The sequence below is a fragment of the Ictalurus furcatus genome, chromosome 28 (genome assembly GCF_023375685.1).
Source record: "Ictalurus furcatus strain D&B chromosome 28, Billie_1.0, whole genome shotgun sequence".
Classification (NCBI taxonomy): Eukaryota; Metazoa; Chordata; class Actinopteri; order Siluriformes; family Ictaluridae; genus Ictalurus; species Ictalurus furcatus.
The window spans coordinates 18531882-18555571 of NC_071282.1; the positions used below are offsets into that span (position 1 = coordinate 18531882).

A 23690-nucleotide genomic window follows, 5' to 3' on the forward strand; every position below is an offset into this window, starting at 1 on the left:
GTATATATATATTGATGAGTAGAATCTTGGTGGAGGACTCGGACTTTTCCACACACTTGGGCTACAGTAATGTCCAACACAGGCGCGTCGATCCTGCAGAGAGAATACCGTTCATCAGAAACGACGCAACGCGACTAACCGGAGCTACTTTATTTTTACTTCTGTCTGTACTCTAGATAAATGAAGAGGTAGCCTTTTCCCAAACGTGTCCTCGGAGGCTGGAGAGGCAGGAATTTTTTTATATAGTGGATAAGAACGTGAGACCGACGTCTCTTTGTGTGCGTCAACTGCGACTGTTTCTTTTTCTTTCTTTTTTTTTGTGTACTAATTAAGGGGGTGATGCAGGTCACGGCGGTTTGATCTGTGTTTTTCTCCTCGAGTCTTATTGTGCCTCCGATCTGTTGAGAGGAATGCTGTGAATTTCCTGTTAGTTCTTGGGGGATATGCTGTGTTTTTCCTGTCTCGGACCGAGGCAGGGTTTTTGTCCGGCCGACTTCCTGATGCTGGGTGGCTGCAGAGGCGGAGTTTACAAAAGTTCCTGGTTCAGACGAAAAAAGCCCTGCCCTGTTCGTCTGTGTGTGTGTGTGTGTGTGTGTGTGTGTGTGTGTGTCCATGCTCATGCCATGCTGCTGGTTGGTGTGCTCTGGGTGCTGCTCATGCTGCCGTTGGCACTGCTGTTCTCAGAGGGAGACGGGTTAGTGGGCACTGCATGGCGCTTAATCAGACTGCATGGACATCCTGAAACAGAGAGAGAGAGACAGACAGAGACCAAGAGATGAAGAGGAAGAGACAGATAGTGAGGAAGAGAGAGTTTAGAGCGACAGAGGGCGAGAGTGAGCGATAGTGAGGGAGAGAGAAAGAGTTAATAGCACCAGACAGTGAGAGAGAGAGAGAGAGAGAGAGAGACACAGAAAGATAGTGAAGAAAAGAGAGTTGATAGTGACAGAGGAGAGACAGAAAGAGAGGCAAAGAGATATATACAGCAAGACAGAGAACAAGAGAGATAGAGCGAGACAGAGAAGGAAAGAGAGAGAGATGGACAGAGTGAGAAAGACAGAATGATAACACGGAAGAGAGAGAGTTGATAGTGACAGACAGGCAAAGAGACAGAGACAGAAGGAGACAGACAGAGAGAGAGACAGAAAGAGAAAGAAAGAGAGACCAAAAGATAGAAACAGCAACAAAGAAGAGAGAGACAGAGAGACAGAAAGAGAGAGAGAGAGAGAGAGAGAGAGAGAGAGATTTTCTTAGAACAACACATCCCATATTATAACAGGTGCTTTATTCCTCTTATTCCACAGCACTTTGTGACCCATTACAATTTTCTATTCATTAAACAACAACACGTGACATTCTTATCCATTTATAGTTACATTATTATAGAGAAATTTTATAGAGAATTCAAAAAATTACGTAGAGAAATGAATCAACGCTTTCTGGCCAATCAGAATCCAGAACTCAGCAGCGCTGTGGTGAAAGTTGGGATATAATATCGTGTCCTGTGTTGTGTTCGTACCTGAGAAGAAGGTCCCTGTGGAGCCAAAACCCAGAGCGACGGGGTAACCTGAAACACCCAAACACACCCCTCGTGAGTAACAGGTCGCACATCGAAACGTCACACACGCACACGTGCTTGTTCATCTCCATTTCCTCACAAGCAGGTGAAATCCGATGAAAAGTGTTGCTCTTACTTAACTGTTTCATCTTATTTCTAGCGGCAAATCATCTCGAGGCTTGTTAAGGTCGCCCTCGCCGCCCTTTAGGCCTCTTCCCTCATAAGCTAAAGGAGCAGAGATGGTTCCCGCTCACACACTCGTCACATCTCCTTTCTCTAATAATCAATAGCAAAGAGTACGGCGTGGTAGAGCGTGCAGGACGGACGTGTTCAGCTCACCTGTGCGGATTTTGATGAACCAGAGCGCGCCGATGAGCAGGATGCCGATGAGGAAACCTCCGAAGGCGATGCCCAGAACCGACTGCAGGCTGAACTTGAAACACTGGTCTGAAACTGCGCAGATATGAAGCACTGTTAATAATATCACACTGGATACATACTAAACGTCCTAGCAAAGCGCTTCTGTTTCTAACAAAAATATCACACCGTGATTCTCAGACAAATTTCTATTGCACACAATATACAGCACAATATTTAGCTTTGTGAACAAACTGCCAGCGATATACATTACAGGTGGACCGAGCGTGGATTTTTCCAATACAGTTCATTAAATCGGGCGGTACCTGCCGAGAACCGATTAATCGAACGATTAAAATTCATCCCGGATGAAAACGTAACACTGCGAGTAAAACATCGCTGAACTTTATTACAAAAATAAACAGTACTGACTGTAGCATGAAAATGTGCTGTACTGCTTTTTTAAATGAAATAAATATTAATGAACATAAACTATTAACATACATTAAAGTAAATTAAAGATATACATCCGAAACCGAACCAACACTCCAAATAACAAATAAAAATAAGTGACGTTTAAAATGAATCAAAAAACACTTCAAATAGCACGACAAAATTAGTCAGCGATGGTTTTTATTTCGCCTCTAGAGGCCGCCCTCGTGCCGTATAACGACGGCGGACTCTCGTTTTTAAACGTACGTGTCTGTTGCGTTTTCTGCTTTCCTCTCAGCTGGGGAATTTCTTACTCGCCTTCTTCGTTCATTTTTACACCGATTTTAGCCACGGTTCAGCGATATGTCGGGTTTTGGAGCGTGTGAAGATTGACTGACTGCAGAAGGAGTAAATAAGGAAAGGAGAACTGTTTGTTCAACTCTGTGGAGATGATTTATTTATTTATTTTAGACATTTCTGTGTCGGAATATAGCACAGGATATCTCTTTACATCGGAGGTTGCAGATTTTAACGGGAAGAAAAACAAAAACGTGTTGTCCGGTGTGCTGAAAGAATGTATTTAACACCTGCAGTGTGGGGAAAGTCAGCAGGTTCAGCAAGTTCTGCTCCCTGAAGACCTGCGCTGACTGATTACTCTTCCTTTCGGCGCTCAGTGAGAGAGAGGAAAAAAACTAAGCAGGAGGGTAAACAGTCCTGCTTATAGTGAGGTTTTTACTTTTGCCCTTACAGCAGTTGTGTCTGTTTTTCTGGTAATCTTGACAAAGGTGATATCTTCGAATAGTTCCTGAATTTAACCAATCAACATGCAGAGGTGGAGAAAGAGCTGGTAATTAAGTCAAAGTCAGGCTTATGTTCTTAAAATGAAATGTGGAAGCGGTGTGACAAAATGATTCCTGAAAAGGTCAAATAAAACACAGTCAGGCATTTAAAAGTAAAAAGTTAAATGGTTGGGTTTTTTTTTTTAATGAAACTAGACATGATCTCATGGGGCAGAGATAGGGTAGGGGCGGGGTTTAGCAGGGGGTGTGGTTAAATGTTGTGTTACTATCCGTTTAGCTTCGTTTTCAATTCGTATAAAAAGTGACGAACAGTAGAGCAGAGGGTGGAGTTAGAGTAGGGGCGGAGTTAGAGCATGGGGGGGGTTAAGTGCGGGGTTTATATTTGCACACTTTCTTATGACTTTAATTTGCGTGAAATTGAGTCGATTCTAAACACATAAACTTTTCAATTCTTGCAAATTGTTCATGGGGTCAGGTTTAAGTTCATTTTTTGTAAGTTAAGTTTAAATTAATGGAGTCAGTTTCAGTGAAAACTCTCGTAGTACTCTCCAGGTATTAGGTATTGTCTGGATGAGCTCATGTTTGTTTAAATGACTAACTAAATACAGACAAATAAACGTTGCTTATATTTATGAACGGTGATGATGTCTGATCCAGGAAAAGGTTTTGTTTTTAAAGCAACACCTTTTCTTTTTCTTTTTTTTTTTTGATTGTTCGTTTGTTTTCCGCGGCACCGTGACAGAATTGCCGTCACGAAGACATCGGTGTTAAAAAAAAAACAAACAAGACAAAAAAAAAAACAAAGCTGATAAAACAGAGGCAGGAAAGAGTGGCACAGGTGGTCGGGACGAGTTCGACTCAAGAGTCCAAACAGGAAAGACGGCCTGCACGAGTCACTTCCTGTCCAACACCCTTCTAAATAACAAATTCAGCTAGTCATCTGCTGTTTGCGCGTTAATAACGGCCTGAAGATTTGTAGCCTTGTGGACTAGACGAGAGGAGAGACGAGTGCTTCCGGTCCTGTCTCCTGTCTTTCACGGAGCATCCTCGAGCCATGATGATGGAAGGACGTGATGTGTGGAACGCAAGCTGTTCCGTGTCCTTCTCCGTGATTAAAACCGAGTACACAGCAGGAAAAAATAACCGCGCTGCCAAGCCGACGGTTTTGCTCGTGTAGCAAAAAAGACGAGACCCTGTGTCAGTTCCCCTTCTTCCTCTTTTTTTTTTGCAAGGTGCCTAGTGAAATATAATGGGATTTCCTCCTGGATGGAGGTGAGGAATGCGGCGCTCGTTCCTGACTCGTCTGCCCGCTGGCTCTCTTCTCGCTTTGAAGAACAACAGCGTCCAGCTTTTTGTGCGTCTATGACAACGGCGTGTGTTTGGACAGGCACGCGCTCCAGGCCCTGGGACACAATAAATCCCCCACTGACTCATTATTTTCTGATTACAGCCACAAGGTCAGCGAACAGGCCTTCCTATGAACCCGGCCACATCCTGGTCTGAGCTCCATGACGACTGTTTACGTCAGCGGCTGAAACGTTTCAGCGCCTGGGGAGAACCGTTAACTCTTTACGCTCTTAAAAATGAAGCGGTTTGTCTGTCTGAAATAAAACTTTCAAGTTGGTTCATTTGTCCCTCTAGTGGATCATTAAACATTCTCTTACAGTAGGAGTTTTTTTTTTTTTAATTACACTTACAGAAAATGTATTACCCTTAAGGGTACTAAAGGATCAGTGTCCTTCTGGAGAAACACTTAAGGGTTCTATGTGGAAACCCTACAAGAAAGTGTTTCCCTATTATACTGTTGACCGTTTATGAACTCTTAATCATCCATAAACCATTAAAGAACCCTTTTTTTCTAAGAGTACCAGGTATCAGGACAGTTTAGCTAAATTCCAGGTTCTAGGTGCCAAGAAGAAAATACACACTTACTCTTGGGAAAAGGGGTCCTTCAAGGGTTCTTTAAGAGAAACCCCTGTTGTAAAATTTCCTCATTACACTCATACACTTTAGAACCCTTAAGAGAGAAACCCTTAAAGGTTCAATCCAGAAGCCCTCAACAGTCTTTCACTATCACAAAGGGTTCCAGGTGGAACTCTTTGATTATCCAGTGAACCATTAAAGAACCATTTTCTGCTCTAAGAGTGCACCAAGTACCATAATGGTTTAGCTAGTGAGCTATGAGTCTGTACCATACGCTTACTCCACTCCCTTAATACATACACTCTTAATAAATTGGGTTCCTCAAGGGTTCTTTAAGGGTTGCAAGGCGAACCCTTCAAAAAAAAAAAAAACGGTTCTCCTTGGTTCAACTTAAAACATTCGAGGGTGTAAAACTGATGAGTGTAAGAACATGTAGAAAAATGTAAAAACCTTTTAAGAAGAACCTTAAACTACGCCTTAACCAGACAAGGAGGTCTTTTTTTTTTCTAAGAGAATACTGTGCATGACAGATCTGACAGATTGTACATCTGCTCCTGAGACGAGGCACGAATCGTCTCCACCCACAGCCGCGTCTTATCGATAGCTTGTGCACCATGATGAGTGGAATTTAATCAGATCAGATGGTCGGTTTGTTGGCGAGACTCTGAGGTTTGCTTTTTGTCTCGTGTCCAAGCAGAACATGACGCTGACACGCCCACGCTCCGGGATAACCACTGCAAGATGGGAAGATGTTTCCACAAACATTTTCGACAAACGTCCTAGAGAAAAGACTTATAGTGGTCTTCCTCTTCCGTCCGTTTCTCATTTATACTCAACAGGACAATTTCCGACTATGGAGCTCAAGCTGCATTAATACGGAGGAAGAAGAATCACTGAGCAGATATTATCAGGCCGATGGTGACTAATTTAGGGGATTACAACTTTTACATATTTTATAAGTTAATAAAGCTAATAATTAGTTAATCATTTGGCAAACTATACAGATTTTTTCCCCACTTCATTATTCTGGGCTGGGTTTCTTTTGTAGATTCATCCCAATTAAAGTCCATTTCAGTTCCAGGTTGTGAAAAAGTTCTAGAAGAGATTTGACCCTTTTTTTTTTTTTTTTTTTGCCGCATAACAGACTTTCCTTCACAAGGAGAACATTCGCTAAACTGCCTGATTGTTATCGGTGCAAATGGTGCGAATATAATGGCAAAGAAAAACAAAATCCAAAGAACGTTTAATGAAGCAAGACCTGCAATGTGGAAGATCTGAATAACAGTTGAACATGTCTGGACGGGTTCATTTACTCACTCTGTGGTGGGATGTACGACGGCGTGACTTCCACATTCCTCTTCACGGGCCACGGCTCTGCGCAACCCTGCAAAATCAACATTTAATGAATATCAGACAATTGGTTTTCATGTCTCATTTTTCTACCGACAGTCAAGCGCTGGCTTCTGATTGGTCAGCGGGTGGCCTGAGGTATTGTTTTATATATAATACCCGCCGATTACTGACTGCTCTGCATTAATAAATTCACTCTGGGGTCATTTTGTAAGAATAGCTTTCTGAAGTAATTGTTTCTGGTCAGAGTGCGCTCTCTCTCTCGCTCTCTCCCTCCCTCTCTCTCTCTCTCTCTCTCTCTCTCTCTCTCTCTTTAGAAAACAGCAGTGACCCGAGCACAAAATCACTCCAAAGTGGCTCGAATTATTTCAGATGGTGACCATGGAAACAAAAAAATGAATAAGAGACAGCATGTGACTTTGGTTTGGTTCTTTTTTTTTTTTTTTGGTTTTTCCCCCAGTGCTTAATGTTTACATGCAAAGGTTTTCACCAATACATATTAATTTATTCCGATTACAGATTCCAAATTAATATACAACATTTATATATGAATCCGAAACTGGTCTGTCTGTCTGTCTGTTTGTTGAAAGAAAGAAAAAAACTAAACAAAAATGCACACATTATCGATTGGTATAATAGAACACCCTTACTCATCTTCTAATTTTACAAACATTAAAAGCTGTTGTCTGGGAAAAGTGCAGTAAACAAAGACACGTTTTATTAAAGTTTTCGCCCTTTTTTTTTACCGTATCCTCAATGAATGACGAATTTCAAATGCAAACTATTTTCAGGTCAATTTGCCTCGACGTGTTAATCTTTACATCCATCCGCCTAACAATTATATTAGCTCTTTTTAGCAGAAAAATGAAATTCGCTCCTGTTTCGGTCGTGTCCATACGCCCATAGCACTGAACTGATTTGTGGTTAATGGCTCATATTAAAGTAGACATTCGGGGTGTTAAGAATTTGCAGTTTTTCCATCGGTGTTTCTTGTTTTTTACCTAGCACACTAGGTTGAAATGCATTCCTTTTATTGTGACAGCTGTCCAAAAAGCTTATTGTGGAGAGGTGTGAATTGTTGGCCCAGCAGGGGGCTCACACACCTTCCCGTCACCCATCGTCCCGCTCAACAGCAGCTATACATGGAGGCACGATACTCTACACACAGAAACCCAACAGTGTCCTGACGCATCTTATAACAGACTTGCGTCGATAAAAGAATTCATTTGTTTATACCGATTGAAAATGTCCGATAAATGCATTATTAAGCTATTATTCAGATTATTCATGGATTATTAGGCTCATTTTTAGCCACATAGGTACAACCTATCGTTAGCTCTCTAGGTCATTTATATTCATCAACCCTGTGTTCAGGCTAGCGAGTGAAAATGTTTAGTTCTTATAAAGTGGCCAAAAAAAAAAAAAAAACAACAAAAAGGTAACAAAAAGCTGAGCCCCAAACTTAAACTCAAACTTATATACAGTACAATTTAAACAAAAGTGATGTGTATCAGTTGTGTATCTATGCTGTAGGTTATACTGTATATTTTGGCGGTCACTACACACAAGATACAAGACCCTTGTCACTTGCTAGTGTGAATACAGGCTAACTTTTCGCAGCACTGAAACCCCCTTACCTCACGCTGTTGTGCAATGAAACAGTGGCTGACGTGACACTGAAGCTCCCATCTGTTGGAGGGCAGATCCTGCAGCACGTCGAGGGAGAAGCTGAACCTGGTGTTCTTATGGCATCCCGAGCAAGGCTCCTGTTTAAGGGAGATTATCCTCTCCACCGGCTGCATGCCGGCGGAGCGCACTAAACATGACTTCACTCTGATAAATATGGCCCCATCTCCATGGATCAAACTCGAGACCTGCGGGAATAGCATAGAAGAAAATGCCAATATATATATCCCAAAGCACCAGGAGAATTTCAATGGAAATCTAGCTGCCTCTGCCAAGAGGTTACAATTGGGTCATGTTTGAATTGTCTAGCAATAGATACTAAACAGGCACCCATTATGGTTCAACAACAACCATTTTTTTTATTTTATTACCTGAGCGTAGATCCTCTTGTTGGTCTGCACTACAGTGTGGGGATCGAGTTCCACCTTGTAATCGGGAGACGTGAACAAATGCATTGAGGTGTAAGATGTGGGAGTCTTTGTCGTCGTCGTCGTCACCTCAGCACTCACAGTCACTACGAAGAGACAGAAGTAAAAGACCTAAAGGCCACGTCGTGTGGGTCTGCTATGTATTTATCTCTGATTCACACTGAACTAAAGTTCATAATGAGTCATTAAGCAAGACAGCAGCAGTGAGTCGTCTTGAATATCCAAAAGTGGTAGCCATATGTGTGACATTTATGCACGAGCTGTAATATAACACACTTATAACACACTGTGGTGATGAAGCAGAAATGAAACATAGTTCAGCAATACTTCATTACTATACACAGGCATAGTTTTGTTTTTTTGTTTTTTTCCCAAAATATTTTTATTGAGAAAGAAAACAAACTTCCTGTGACATAGCAACAATACCGTTCTCATTTTTTTGTTATACTTACATATACACACATACATGCATAGTGTAGAAAAGAAAAACAAAATTAAAGAGTACAATCAACTAAACATGTACTGATTTGCTTCTTTCACACTCAATTTAGTAAGATTTTATCCAAAAATAAAATAAAATAAATATATATATATATATATATATATATATATATATATATATATATATATATATGCACATACTTTCACATAAGTCATATTTCTGTACTCTTTCCACGCACACTCCTGGCCAAAGCATGAAACGCAAACCTTAATTTTGTTTTAAAGAAGCGATTTATAACTTTTTTTTTAACGCCCTAAGCTATACCTGTGAGGTGAACTGCAATATAAATAAACACTGATGACTATTCCTTCCTTCCCATTAACCAACCTACCGCAACTACACTGTAACTAAGCATGCTCTATTAGTAATAAGGAGGTGGAGCTGTTCGGCTGAGGGCGGAGCTGATTTCCGGGCCAGAAAAACGTCATAAAAAGCCTGAAAATGAACCCCAACCTACATCGACTACATGGCAATATTGAAAATGCCATTTTTTCTGAGGTATTTATCCAATTTTATGATTACTAAACATCCAGAAACACTTTTAAAAACAACAAACTGCACCTTTAACCGCCTGAATTTATATAGTTAAGGCAATTACTGAGGTTTTACCTTGAGTTTGTTCTCTCTTTCTAATCGTGATCTCAATCATTGGGCCCTTCAGATGAATCTTCGTGTAGCTGCTGATTGATTTGCTCTTAAAATAACCGAGTACCAGATCCTGGAGCTCAGTGTCGCTGTCAGAGAGGTTCATCCTCCCATTCAGGGTTATACCGTTTAATTGGATGGCATTGTTGGACTACACAAACAGGAAGATATAAACATATATAAGATGTAATATAAGTGTAAAAAATGTAAGACATAATATAAGCAAATAAAAAAATTGCCAATGCCATAAAATTCCAGTAAATCCAACATAATCTCCAATTTTAAACTGAAACGTATACATTTAAAAGAGAATAATAATAAAAAACTATATCAGACTCATATTGAAGGTTCAGCATTTATATAGAATTTAATGTATGTTTCTTATTACTGACTAATCCATAAAAATAGAAACCCAGTACAGGTCATAGGTAACCCATTACAATCTGAAAGTGGCATCTGAAATCTCAATTCCAATGGCATTCAATAAATGTATCTATCAATAAATAACCAATAAATAAATGAAAACATAAATATATTACTTTTTTTTAAAGCAATGTGAAATGCCAGCAAGTATTTCATTTATTCACGTTTCATAAATTAATGAATGTCATTTTTCCAAAATAAATAAATAAATAAATAAATAAGTCTGTTACTGGAGATATTTAAAAGTAACAATAAAAAATTTTATCAATTTGAAATAAAGGAATAAATTCATGAATTACGATTAACGCCTCAATTAATTTGTAATAAATAATTAACAAGCAGTGACATTCCGGTGGATCATGTCCACTCGCCAGGAAAGAAACATTCGTTCATTTTTTTAACGAATTAATTAATGCTAATTTGAGATTTTTTCATTTAAATCACTTGTGAACGTCACTTTTCATGAATTAATCATTTAATCTGTCATAAATACATTAATCCGTTCGTTAAAACAAAAAGTAAATTATTCATTTGTAATAAATTTATTAAATAATACAATAAAACAAACGCGCAGAGTGACCTTCTAGTGTATCATGTTCAGTCACCAAGAATGTAATATATCATCATCTTTTCACGTTTATTTAATTTAATATCTAAATGATTGTTTAATTTTTTTTCGTCCATGAATGTCACTTTGCGTAATCTGTAATAAATACATGAATGAAGTGATTCATTTGTAACATATTCACTTGTAATTAATGAAATGCTTAATATGCAGAGTGACACTGGGGTACATCACATCATGCGCTTCACTCACCATGAGAGAGGCAATTTCAGCTTTGACCTTCCAGAAGGTTCCAGCCGGACCCCTTAGGACCAGCTGCACACCAGTCGGAACCACGTCCAGCGAGACGTTCCTGTGATCCATGAGTATGAGTGTATTTAATGAATGGGCAGTAATAAATCTACACTGAATGCCTGCATTGATGAGATGTGAGAGTGAGATGAACTCCTGAAGCTGATCACCTGGGGCCGACGTGATCCGGGATGTTGATGATGTGAAGCTCGTCCTGGGAGTCGAGTAGGCATGATGTAACTGCAAACATGTCAGTCTCGACCTCCAGTGACTCCTTCATCGTCGGTAATTCCCAGCTCAGCTGGCAGGTGGACGCAAGCGGAGTTCCTGAGACAAGAGGAGAATTATCGCCATATATTAACCATAACATCACATTTTTTACTGTATTTCACAAACAGTGCCTACTTTTATTTGTTAAGGGAACATGAATAAATGTAATATATATATATATATATATATATATATCTTAATAAGTGAACTTCTGTGGATTTTTTTGTAATTATTATTATAAAATATATAAAAGTATTTTCTTTAATAATACCTTTACTCTCGGTGAAGTTAATGTTCTTCAGATCGTGGAGTGTGGTGAAGGATGAAACTCCTCCGAACTGTCGCGTTGCCCATGACACCAGCTCATTGCCCTGACCAGCTGGAGCGATGTGAAGCTCATGGTTACTTACTTCTTTAAACGAAATATTATCTGTCACCTAAATATTAGAGAGAAAAGATTTTAAAGTATAAACAACACACATCCTTGTAAATCATGTCTGCTTCTTTTTTAGTGACTTTTCCCAGATTTTTTCCCCCTAATTTAGTCTTTAGTCCAACTCCCACCCACCAGTCAGCTCTCCTCTACCATTAGAGGCCAACCGGATCCTTTCAAAACACTCAAAGGAAAGCGCTATCCGCCCTCTTCCGCATACATGAGCTCGCAGACGCAGACGGGTTGCCTGGTATCGCCGTGACTCACGGCAGAGACAGAGCATGGCGATTTTCTATGTAGTATACTTTACAAGATGATCAGTGTATAATTATAACACAGTGTATAATTCTAATTCTGTGAGAAATAGGGTGCTGTACACTTTATGAAAGCATGCTATTTTGACAGTCCCTCCAGGAATCAATGCAGAATCAAGGAGCTTGCAGTTACCGTATTTAAAAAAAATTAACGCAATTTCCCGCAGATCTGGGCCGTCATGTGACGTCATCATGACACGCGTTCAGCCGAAGCCCTCTCACATTCACGTGCTTACTCTAACATGAGTGCAGCTAAAAGGTCTGATTTACCAACAAACATCGCTGTGAAAGAGCACGCAAAACAATTTAGTGCGATTGCGATTTCACCAGTTCAAGTAGTTTTCTGCAAAAAAAAAAAAAAAAAAGCTCTACAAGTTGCATCGCAATTTTTTTTTTTAAATCGAGCGTTTTTGACTGCAACGATCACAAAACCAAACTCCACGAAATCCTATACGGACTGCTTTGATACTTTGTGGAGAATCACTCCTGCTGAAAAAACAATACCAAATGGGGTTCTCAAAATTTTTGCATAACCTACACCTTATAACCTACACTAACCCTAACCCTAAACCCTAATCCCAAACCCTAACCCTAACCCTGCACCTAACCCTTAACCCCTAAACCTAACCCTTAACCCTAAACCTAACCCATAACCCTAACCCCAAAACCTAACCCCAAACCCTAACCCTTAACCCCTAAACTTAACCCCAACCCCTAACCCCAACCCTTAACCCTAAACCCCAAAACCTAACCCCAAACCCTAACCCTTAACCCCTAAACTTAACCCCAACCCCTAACCCCAACCCTTAACCCTAAACCCCAAAACCTAACCCCAACCCCTAGCCCTAAACCTTAACCCTAAACCATATATATATATATATATATATATGTATGTATGTATGTATGTATGTATATGTATGTATGTATGTATGTATGCTGCTTTGCTCTATAAACGGAAACATTATGGCAAATTATCCACAAAATAAATGTTTATGCCTCAAATGTTATAAATATAGCTATATCATTTCTCCAAAAGAGTTGGAGAGTGTCAGAACAGTTCGGAGTGATTCAGATCCACAGTGATTCAGATCCACTGATTCACATTCCTATTCATTCATACTTTAAGGATTACACGATGACTCAACTTCCTCTGAGCTTCCCAGGAGGAGCGATCGGTCCTCTTGCTTAGCATCAAAAATAAATTCTTCTTTAAAGAAACTTGTTGCATCGTATCATCTCCTCTCTCTCTCGGTCTCTCTCTCTCTCTCTTTCTCAGTCTCTCTGCCTTTCTCTGTTCCAGTGTTTGTTATGGTAAAGCGTCCATGCGCTGGGTTGCACAACCTCTCTGGTGCCACGCTGCTTCCTTCGCTTCCTGGCTGGGGACAGGAAATGAGACCTTTTTAACTGTGTGCGTCAGTCCGGGCGGCTGGAATCCGACTTGGTGTGAGGATAGATATGGACACACACGCTACTGTCGACACAAGTGGTGTCCCCGTGTGGTGGAAAAATAAACGAAGGACAAAGAATTCCAGAGTCAAGAAAATACTCAGACATTACACTGATAACTCTGTCCATTATTTAATTAATGGCATAAATTAAAATGCAAAGAAAAACAAAACTGAAAGTCATGGGTCTACTAGTCTACCCTGGTGCAGTCTAGCCTGGTGCAGTCTGGCCTGGTGCAGTCTAGCCTGGTGCAGTCTAGCCTGGTGCAGTCTAGCCTGGTGCAGTCTAGCCTGGTGTAGACTAGCCTGGTGCAGTCTAGCCTGGTGCAGTCTAGCCTGGTGTAGACTAGCCTGGTGCAGTCTGGCCTGGTGCAGTCTACCCTGGTGCAGTCTAGCCTGGTGTAGACTAGCCTGGTGCAGTCTAGCCTGGTGCAGTCTAGCCTGGTGCAGTCTAGCCTGGTGTAGACTAGCCTGGTGCAGTCTAGCCTGGTGCAGTCTAGCCTGGTGTAGACTAGCCTGGTGCAGTCTAGCCTGGTGCAGTCTACCCTGGTGCAGTCTAGCCTGGTGCAGTCTAGCCTGGTGTAGACTAGCCTGGTGCAGTCTAGCCTGGTGCAGTCTACCCTGGTGCAGTCTACCCTGGTGCAGTCTAGCCTGGTGTAGACTAGCCTGGTGCAGTCTAGCCTGGTGCAGTCTACCCTGGTGCAGTCTAGCCTGGTGCAGTCTAGCCTGGTGTAGACTAGCCTGATGCAGTCAAGCCTGGTGTAGACTAGCCTGGTGCTGTCTAGCCTGGTGTAGTCTAGCCTGTTGCAGTCTAGCCTGGTGTAGTCTAGCCTGGTGCTGTCTAGCCTCATAATCAACTTCGGTGTGGTAACAGTCAGTCCGCTTCATCACACCATGGCATCACTGCTTACTTTCCTATAACAATGACACAGAGTGTGTTATTCCTTACGTAAATTACCGGTAATCTCCATTATACCTTCGACCTGTTCGTGCTGCCCTCAGGAGGCGCAAACATTTGTCATTTGCCCTTTTCATACTCATCTATTTGGTCATAGTGGACAGAAGGAGAAAGACAGGAAGTGGCAGAGACAAGAAATTAGACAGATCATAATGAAAGAATGAAGGGAGTGGACAGAGAAAGTGTTTTTTATGGATTTGGATGATTTGGAGAATCTGTCTCTGCAGGTCGTGTTCTCTCTCCGGACTGATAACGGGGAAACGGCGCGAGCCGGACTGTCCTAATCCACAATTCTGACCGACTGGCCTTCCTTCCTGTCGCATGACTCGGTGTGAACTTGAGCGAGACCTCGGAAATAAAACAATCGGAGAGTAGACAATGAAACGACGACACGGTTATCGCTATGCGCTGGGACGGCTGTGATTAACAGGGACGTCGTGATACAGAGCGAGATTATTAAATGACAAGTCCAAATCTAATCTGTGATCCGTTCGCGAAAGCACGGAGCGACGGCTTAACCGAGACTCGGCTTCCTTTGAATTCTGCATTCTGATTGGGCAAAATGTGTTGATTAGTTTAATATAACAGAAGATCTGGCAGGAGTGCAGAAGCAAATGACAGAACTGATCCTTTCTGTAGTAACAGCTCATTCACAGGGACTTGTATAGCAGAAAGGATTTAAGAACGTGGTGTTGTTTGACAAAGTAAATCTCACAATCATTGACGTGGTGGAGTTTTTTTTTATTCAGAGACGTTTATTTAACATTTATCGCAGGAGTCTCTGATTTGGTTACCCCTTCCTGTGCTTTGTGTGTGTGTGTGTGTGTGTGTGTGTGTGTGAGAGAGAGAGAGAGAGAGAGGGAGAGAGAGAGGCTGGTGAGGGAACAGCTGTTTATCACAGCTATAGCATAAGAGAGAACAGGAACTAAATTGTTTAGTCTAACTATAAAAGGCTTGTTCATTAATAAACACTGTAACTTTGTAATTGTTAGCAAATCGCTGTGGTATACGTGGTATAAGTGGAATAAAACACTCCAGACCGTGCTGTTATACAAAAATAATACACATCACACCCTCTCAGAGTGCATTATTTTTGTATAACAGCAGCAAGAGTCTGGTGTGTGTTATTCCTTACATAAATTACCGACTCAGTAACAATGACAAATATCTGTTCTCCCGAAACCACAGAAGACCCTGAAAGGTACGATGACGGAAAGCCGAGGCGTCATGTTCATCTTTTTGCTTTTTCTTCTTTTTCGTCAGACACTTACGTAGATCTTTACGTTGGACTTGGAGATGTGAGTGCAGTAGATGGTTTTGTAGTCAGTGTCTGGGCTGGTGAAGATCAGGATGGACGGAGCGGCTGTAGCCACCATTATCATCGGGGAGGTATTCTGTAATACAGCAAGGAAGTAACGGTCAGTGTGTCGTCTCTAAAGCCGGGGAGTTTCACAGGACACACGGAATACAGACATAACAATCTAAAGTTTTATTCCATGGTGCTTTAGAGATCCTGAAGTAAAGTAAAGATGTGGTTCAAAGACAATATTAAATTCTTTAAGCCTATAAAGTACAGATAAGGGCAGTGTGGAGATGTAGTGCTGATACTGTGATCAGTTACGTCACACTTTTCAGAAATAACGCTTTTATATCTTTTTTAAAAAAAAATTATTTGTTTGTTTATAATAACAAATACAAATTCAAGAAGCAGCTGATTTTTTATTTACATATATATGACATACTATATATTTCCCCCTATTCAGTTTGAATATATTTTTGTAGGCATTAACGTTCCATCAAACTTATTTTTAATTTAAACTTATTTCTGGAAGCAGCTGATTGAATGCTAAATAGAAAACCAACTGAGTTCATTTATTTATGTATTTGTTTGTTTGTTTGTTTATTTATTTATTTATTTGTGTTAACAAATACAGATTGTAAGCTGAAGCGCAGCTAATTCAAGGTTAATTAAACATATTCGTTTATTAATTATTTATAGATTATTTCCCATTCTAAATCTAACTCTAAAATTTATAAAAGCAACTGATTCCGTGTTTAAAAAATATATATATTCATCAATTTATTTGTTGGTTTGTTTGTGTATTTATTTGTTTGCAGTAGCAATTGCATATTCAAGAAGTGGCTGATTTTGATGTTATTTTTTATATTTATATATATATATATATATATATATATATATATATATATATATATATATATATATATATGAGACATACTGTATATTTCCTCCTATTCAGTGTTAATTTATTTTTGCTGTTATCAAAGTTATTTTTAAAGGTTTGTTTTTTTATTTGCCGCACCACTATTTCGCCAGACGTTTATCAGTAAAACCTAAACATCTTAAAATATTGTGATATGATATTTTTATCGTATCGTTCCCCACTTGTGCACTTTGAGGGGAATTTGAGGTGCACTTTAAGAACAAAGACACTGTATGTGTATTTGAAGCTAAGGCTAATTGCTATAAGCTACCAAAGCAGTCACAGAGATGTACTGCGTGTGCCGCTGTGATATCATCAACATGAGCCGTTTGCATTATGTTTACATTCTGGCCTAAGCAGAAAGCCATGGAGGTACGAGACACGGTGTGAGGCCGGGAGGCACAAATTCCCACGAGGCCTTCTCCCATGATTAGGAAGCGAAGAAAAACAAGCGCCATAAACATTTGGCGTCCTCTTTGCGACTTTGTTGTTTTTCCCCAGACGAGACGAGGAGACTTATAGACGCATCACAGGCACAGATCTGTGCTAATGTCCAGCCCTGGATAACACAATACATCAATACAACTGTAATGTTTATTTGAATCCACCGTGTGCTTCGGACATAAAAGATATAAATAAATAAATAAATAAATAAATAAAGCTTTAAAAAAAAAAATTACAGCCTCTGACTCTTACAAAGCACTGACACTGGAGACTCCTTCCATAAATGTTGCAGAAAATATAATACTTTGCAAAATATAAGTGTTCACCGGTTTATTATTGTCCTTGCTCGCAATTTATCTAATGCGCTCAAAGTTCAATGAGTCTGATGTTTTGATGTTTTGTTTTTTAGGAAAATACTCATATTTCCGAAAATTGACATGAATATCGTGTTCCTGAATATCACATAGCCTTTGCTTTACTGTTTCAAATTAATAATTGATTAGGTTTTTAATACACAATCAGTTTGTGAGTCATGCAGTAGCACAGGGGGCGCTGTTGAGTTCATCAACCACTCGTTACATCATAAAGACTTTAGAAAGACTTGTGCGGAAATGTGTGTAAATGTGAACTGAATCCCTCCGAGTCTTCAGCTCGTCCGCTCCTTTTCCAGCTTTTTGAGACGAAGCGGAGCCTGAAAATTCATCCTGCCAAATCCACTCCTAATCTCTGCTAACCGCAGTGTAAACACTCCCGTCTGGAAGGTTGCTGTAATCTTTTTTTTCGAGGCACGGCCGGGGCAGGATTTGCACCGATCCCCACCAAATATTTACAGGCCTCGGGGTACCGAACAAATTACTCGTGCTGGGGTTTGGGAATTAAATTAATAATGTGCATTAGATGTAATAAAATGAAGTTATATGAATAGGAATAAATATGCCCCAGGTGTGGCAGGTAATATAGATCACCAAAAAACTTATGGAGCATCATAAATAAATGGATAAATACACAATAAAATGTTATTATTAGTCAGGATTTTGCCCAGGAGCTACAGTACAGGAAGTGTCTTCCTTATTATCACCCGCCGCTTCGTTTTACTCGGCTTTGAACACTAATAAGGGAATTGTCCCGATTTGCAAGTCTAATTAATCCTGAGAATCGCTGTTGAAAGCGGACTTTTCGGTTTGTAATCCTGGCGTCTGTGCTCTCGGTGCTGGAGTTTGGAGAGGAAATGCGATGTATCTCAAAGGTTTTTATTAAACCAGCTGTGCAAGATGGTGTCCAGAGGCACTCATATGCCAGTGTTACATTTTTTTTTTTTATATCAAAGGCAATGGCGTATCCTTATTTACACCATAGCGCTGCTGAATTCTCAATTATGATTGGTTGATTCGTTTTCTATAACAGCAGCTCTGACAAATCAATTTATATCAATGCACTCCTTCTTTGCAGCATCACAGCACCCTATCATTAATTATTTTCCTATAACAGTACCCCCTATCATGTTTTATTCCTTACATGTCATATCATACCTCGTAATCCACACATCCCTACCACAGACATATCTCACCGCACTAGAACTAACCTAATTTAGCCAACATGCTGATATCAAACGATTCTGCAATATCCTGAAATATAGTGTGTGATATTGTCTTGTCGGCAGGTCTGTACATAAATCTCCATTATGTACAGCATATGTTATATACAACATACACTGCATAGTGGAGACGAATGTGCTCGAAGAACATTCGGTAAACATAAAACAGAGATGAAACAACTGCAGGCAACAAACCCAACGGTTTTATTCGTCAGGACATGACATCTGCCAGCATTTGATGCCCGGTCAAATGATCCCAGAGGTCCTCCATTTTTGAAAGCCCCACATTTTTATTTCAGACGGCATGTCTGCGAGCGCTAGGCATTATCTCTGAGCTGGAAAGCTGCCTTACATTTAATTAGTCTCGCAGGAGCCGAGTTGTCAAACATGTCCGAGGGTACAAAGCTCAAAATAAAGAAACAGAAGAAAAAAGGGGAAAAAAAACCTTCTAAGAGTCAATTTCCCTGTTTGATCAGAAAGCTTTTATATTCTAGGAGAGATGGAGAGAGATGGGATAATTCACACAAAGAGCGTATAAGAATATACTTATTAAGAGAAGGGAAACTCGAGGTAAACTGTCAACTACCTCAGGCTTTGTCTGAATTACACTGGTATTACAGCAGATGCCTGATTTGCATGGTTTAATTAAAGTTTAAAAATGCTATGAATTAGCAGTGATATAGTCTAAGACTGGACATTATACTGTATGACTCCCTGTCTGAGGGTCTGATTGACCACGTCACATGATCATCAAATTGCAGCCGTCTGCAATCACAGAACAATCATACCATGATTCAACCATACCAGAAAGCCTGGGTAAGGAACTCGATGGTGCATGTTTGGATAGAAATAGTTCTATCCAAATAGGGTTTCTTTCTAAGACCCCAGGCACCACCCAAACCGCTTCGACAGTGGGTGATATGGTCCGTTCCTAACGCCTTTAGGTTTAAGCCTCTGGGTTACACCTGAGGGGATTTCTAGGTATCTGGGATGTCTGGTGTATGCTAGAAGACAAGCCTCCCTGGGCCACTAAAGGAAGAACTCAAATAAATTGTGCCCCTGAGCAAAGGATTGGAAATTGAAGTACTAGGAATGACAGAGGTAATGAGAGTGGCTCTGCAACTGGAGGGACACTGGCGTCCTCAGTCTTTGAGAATGGACCTTAACCCCTAACTTGGGAAAGCACCTTAACCTCTAACCTCATAAGCATACCCAAGTTTTACCCGAATTTGAGTCTTAGGATGGTAGTGGTTGATCGGAGTGACTCTGTAACTGGAAGGATACCATTGTCATCATTTTGTCATACTATGGCTCAGCCATCGAGGGCACCCTAAATGAGGTTCTCAAAGGTTCTATAGCCAGCTAGGGCTATGCTTCACCAAGCCCTCGGAAGCTCCTGGACTCCAGTTTGAGTCTGACCCTTTACTGCCAAACTTTGGTGCAAAAGAAGGGATGATTCCAAGGATCCCAAGGAGACAGGATGCCCAAGGGTACTCTTGGGAACAACAGACGATGCCGCCACCACCACCACCAGTAAGTCTAGTACTTCTTATTAACCTTGGAATAGGGTTGATGTAAAAGAGCGGGGAAATGGGGATAATTCCAAGGATCCCAAATAGACAGGAAGTCCACTATGAGTCCATTAGTCACAAGATTTATGCACATTTTATTTACAATTTCTGCATTTATTTGTCATCTGTATTCAAATGTGTTTATCTGTGAGTTAATTTGTCCTTAAACTACTTATGTTATGCAATTCGGGACAACACAACTGTATAATAAAACAATCATTGAGCGCCACATCGATCTAGACCACTATTTAATAATTAATCAAGCTGTCTGTTTCCTGTGTGTCTATATTTATGTTCTTTGTACAACAGGAAAAATTACAAGTGGACGGAAACCCCCGAACGGAAAAAGAAAAGAGACCTCCATGTTGTTTAGAGAAAACAGTACAGACTACCTGTACCTCTTTATGTACTTCATTTCACTTCACTCAAAACTGAACAATGTCCCATCCAGTGCCCGAGCAGTCGCCCTTGCTATTTTTGTTCCTGTGCTTTCAAGATATGATTGTTTTCCTTTTTTTCTTGAGTGCAGTTTTTTTCCAAGGTTTTGCTGATGCATAACTGTTTCCCGTTATTCTTTGGTTCTCCCCCTAAGTCGAGTCGGCTCCACCGCTCCAGTCTCGGCTCCGAGCCAAACTGTGACATCAATGAAAGTCTGAAAGCACCGCCCTTTAACTCATGTCTGTCTCTCCCTCTCTCTCTCTCTGTCGCCTCAACACAATGTAGTCACTTCTCGGCATGCGCTCCAAACAGACTTGTCATTGTAGATAAACCGTAAGATGTGTCATAAAGATGACTAATGTGTGTTTGAATTAAAGTCAAATATGGAAAAGGTCACTAGTGACATGATTTGTATTCAAAAGAGTATTCAAATGTGACAGGCCACAGAACGTGTTCATACTGTATCACATACGGAAATGAAAAGTATTTTGAAGAATGATCATGTCTGGTTATATTGGCTACTTCTGACCGATTCCCATATTCATCATTAATAAACTTGGCGGACATCACAATGGCGTCTTTATCTCTCTCTCTCTCTTCTTCTTCCCCCTACTTCCCACACACTCTTCCCAAAACCTGTGTCTCATCTGAAAGATTGCCTCTGATGTTTCGCGTATGTCGTCTAGATTACTGTGTCAGGATGTGAGTAAGAACCATGATGACGGTTCTTTCTGAGGAACAAGCAAGGGACGGTTCTTCCCTCCATACTGAGGGTGTGCATTTATCTTTCTAAGACGATATAATGTTCATCTCGTACATGATCCACGATCAAATCTGATTTAAAGAAGTCGTTGCTTCGATCGATATGAATCGATTCAATGGTGGTTTTATAGAATATGATTCAGTGATTCTTTTATTTAACTGGGGGAAAAAGAAAAGCTCTTTAATTGAAAAAACTATCAGTGAGACTGACAGGTACAAAGGCCACGCCTCCTTCGCTAGCAGTGAGTTTCAGAGGCCACGCCTACAACTTTTACAATCAGTGCAGCCGTATAAAAAATTGTGAGTTCAGTCCAGTGGATCTTTACAAACTTGAGGTGATGCGCAAAAGAACATTTACTCCTCTTTCTTTCTGTTCTATTTTTAATTTTCTCACGTGTAACTCACTAACGTATTATTTCCCTCCCAAATATTTTTGTATAAAAAAAGGAAAAGAATTAACCAGTCTTTCATTTTGTTCTACATTGTTTGTGAAAGTTATGTCGGGGTTAGAGCATAAGAACGCAGAGGTTACATTATCAGTTCTCCTCAGAGAGAAATGATTAATTTTTTTTTTTTATTCCGTTTCTGGGCTCTGATTTAAACATTATGACCCTGGCATCCAAAACCACTGCCAGAGTCACTTGGGAACAGGATACACATGCTTAAACTCTTTTGTGTTCCCATGAATGTGTGTGTTGTTTTTCTGTAATCCAGTACACAGCTCTTATGTAAGCAGATCCAAACTAAAACCATAAGGGTTTTGAGTTTTCTCTCCCACTGGAGATCAATGCTCAACTGTGATCCCGACCCCCCCCCACCAACCCGCACCCCCACAACCACTGCTGAACTAAACTTGTTAAGCCTCATTAAGATACAGATACTGTGTTGATCTTAAACGTAAACACAAACACGGTTACACGTTTTATTTGCAATATTGTAGCCTCATTCATAATGTTTATCTGGGAGCTGATACACTGCATAACATCTAGTGTAGTTCTGCAGATCTGGGGCAAAACAATAGTTTGGACAGAAGACGCCTTCTTGGGTGAAAGCTTTCACAGAAGAAGCCGTGGCTTGGTTGGAAGGGGCTTTGACTTGAGCAGAAAAGGCCTTAGAAAAAGATGAGTGGAAAAAAAAGAAGCCTCAGCTTGGGCAGCAGCCCCAGAGTGGGAAAGAGATGGGTGGGGGAAAAAAGAAGCCTCAGCTTGGGCAGAAACCCCAGCATGGGAAAAAGAAGTCTCAGCTTGGGCAGAAGCCCCAGGGTGGGAAAAAGAAGCCTCAACTTGGGCAGAAACCCCAGGATGGGAAAAAGAAGTCTCAGCTTGGGCAGAAGCCCCAGAGTGGGAAAGAGATGGGTGGGGGGAAAAAAGTCTCAGCTTGGGCAAAAGCCCCAGAGTGGGAAAAAGATGGGTGGGAAAAAAAGAAGCCTCAAGCCTCAGTTTAACCAGAAGAAGAGGCCTCAGTGTTGGAGCAGATGAAGCCTCACCTTGGGCAAAAAAAAAAAATCAGCTTGGACAAAGCCTTGGCTTGGGCAGAAAAAAAAATGTTGGGTGATTCAGCTCGGACAGAAGAAGTTCCTGATTAGGCAAAAGAAGTATCAGGTTTGGCAAAAAACAACCTTAGTTTTGGCAGAAGAAGCCTCTACTTGGGCAGAAGCATCAGGTTGGGCATAAAATGCCTTGGCTTGGATAAAAGAAGCCTTTCCTTGGGCAGAAAAAGTTTGAGTTTGGGCAGAAGAAGCCTCAGCTTATAAATATATAAACACATAAAATCCAAACATTTCTCAGTGCTGAACTTTTTAGAGTGTTAGACTCGGTGTCTTCATCCTGTCTTTGCCATTAGCAAACATGGCAGACACCGCTGATGCTGACCCTCAACACTCACTCTCGTTGATGGGAAGAGCGTACTCGCTCCCCGCCCGCTGTAACCTCATTCACCTCAGGGAGCCGTTTCTCACTCTCTCTCTCGCCTGGCATGTGTTGGAGGTTTTTTTCATGGCAGCTCAGATGAGATGTCCTGACCGTTTTTCTTCCGGCCCCCGCGGGAGCTCCAGTGCTGCTGGTCATCTGGCATCGATCTGACTCCAGCATGCTTTGAGAAAACAAAGTCAGCCCCTCAGGAGCGGAGTTCTAAGCAAACGCTCGGACGGAGTTTGTTTAGAAATTCGGACGGAAGGGTATTAGGTTTGGGATTTCGCTGTGAGTCGTGATTAAAGGTTTCGGGAGCTTGAAATGAGGTTCGCTTCTGCTGTGGAGTCTGATTTATACTGCGGGGGTTGATAT

General features: G+C 40.8%; 1 protein-coding gene across 3 annotated transcripts in view; it reads right to left on the bottom strand.

Annotated features, from left to right (window-relative positions):
- Window positions 1-300: 300 nt before the first annotated feature.
- Window positions 301-23690, bottom strand: part of eng (endoglin) — a 40649-nt gene continuing 17259 nt past the window's right edge. The window contains exons 3-14 of one of the 3 annotated variants that reach the window (XR_008385064.1): window positions 15649-15771; window positions 11499-11664; window positions 11128-11284; window positions 10919-11018; window positions 9643-9829; window positions 8475-8617; window positions 8055-8291; window positions 6385-6451; window positions 1895-2008; window positions 1697-1780; window positions 1517-1564; window positions 668-738 (exon numbers count right to left, since the gene is read on the bottom strand). Coding sequence is in view for 1 of the 3 variants with exons in the window: in XM_053618469.1 (XP_053474444.1) it covers window positions 617-738; window positions 1517-1564; window positions 1895-2008; window positions 6385-6451; window positions 8055-8291; window positions 8475-8617; window positions 9643-9829; window positions 10919-11018; window positions 11128-11284; window positions 11499-11664; window positions 15649-15771 (1464 nt within the window). In the remaining 2 variants the exon portion in view is untranslated. Of the gene's footprint in view, window positions 739-1516; window positions 1565-1691; window positions 1781-1894; window positions 2009-6384; window positions 6452-8054; window positions 8292-8474; window positions 8618-9642; window positions 9830-10918; window positions 11019-11127; window positions 11285-11498; window positions 11665-15648; window positions 15772-23690 lie in introns of all 3 variants that reach the window. The other 2 variants (XR_008385065.1, XM_053618469.1) reach the window with 2 other exon arrangements.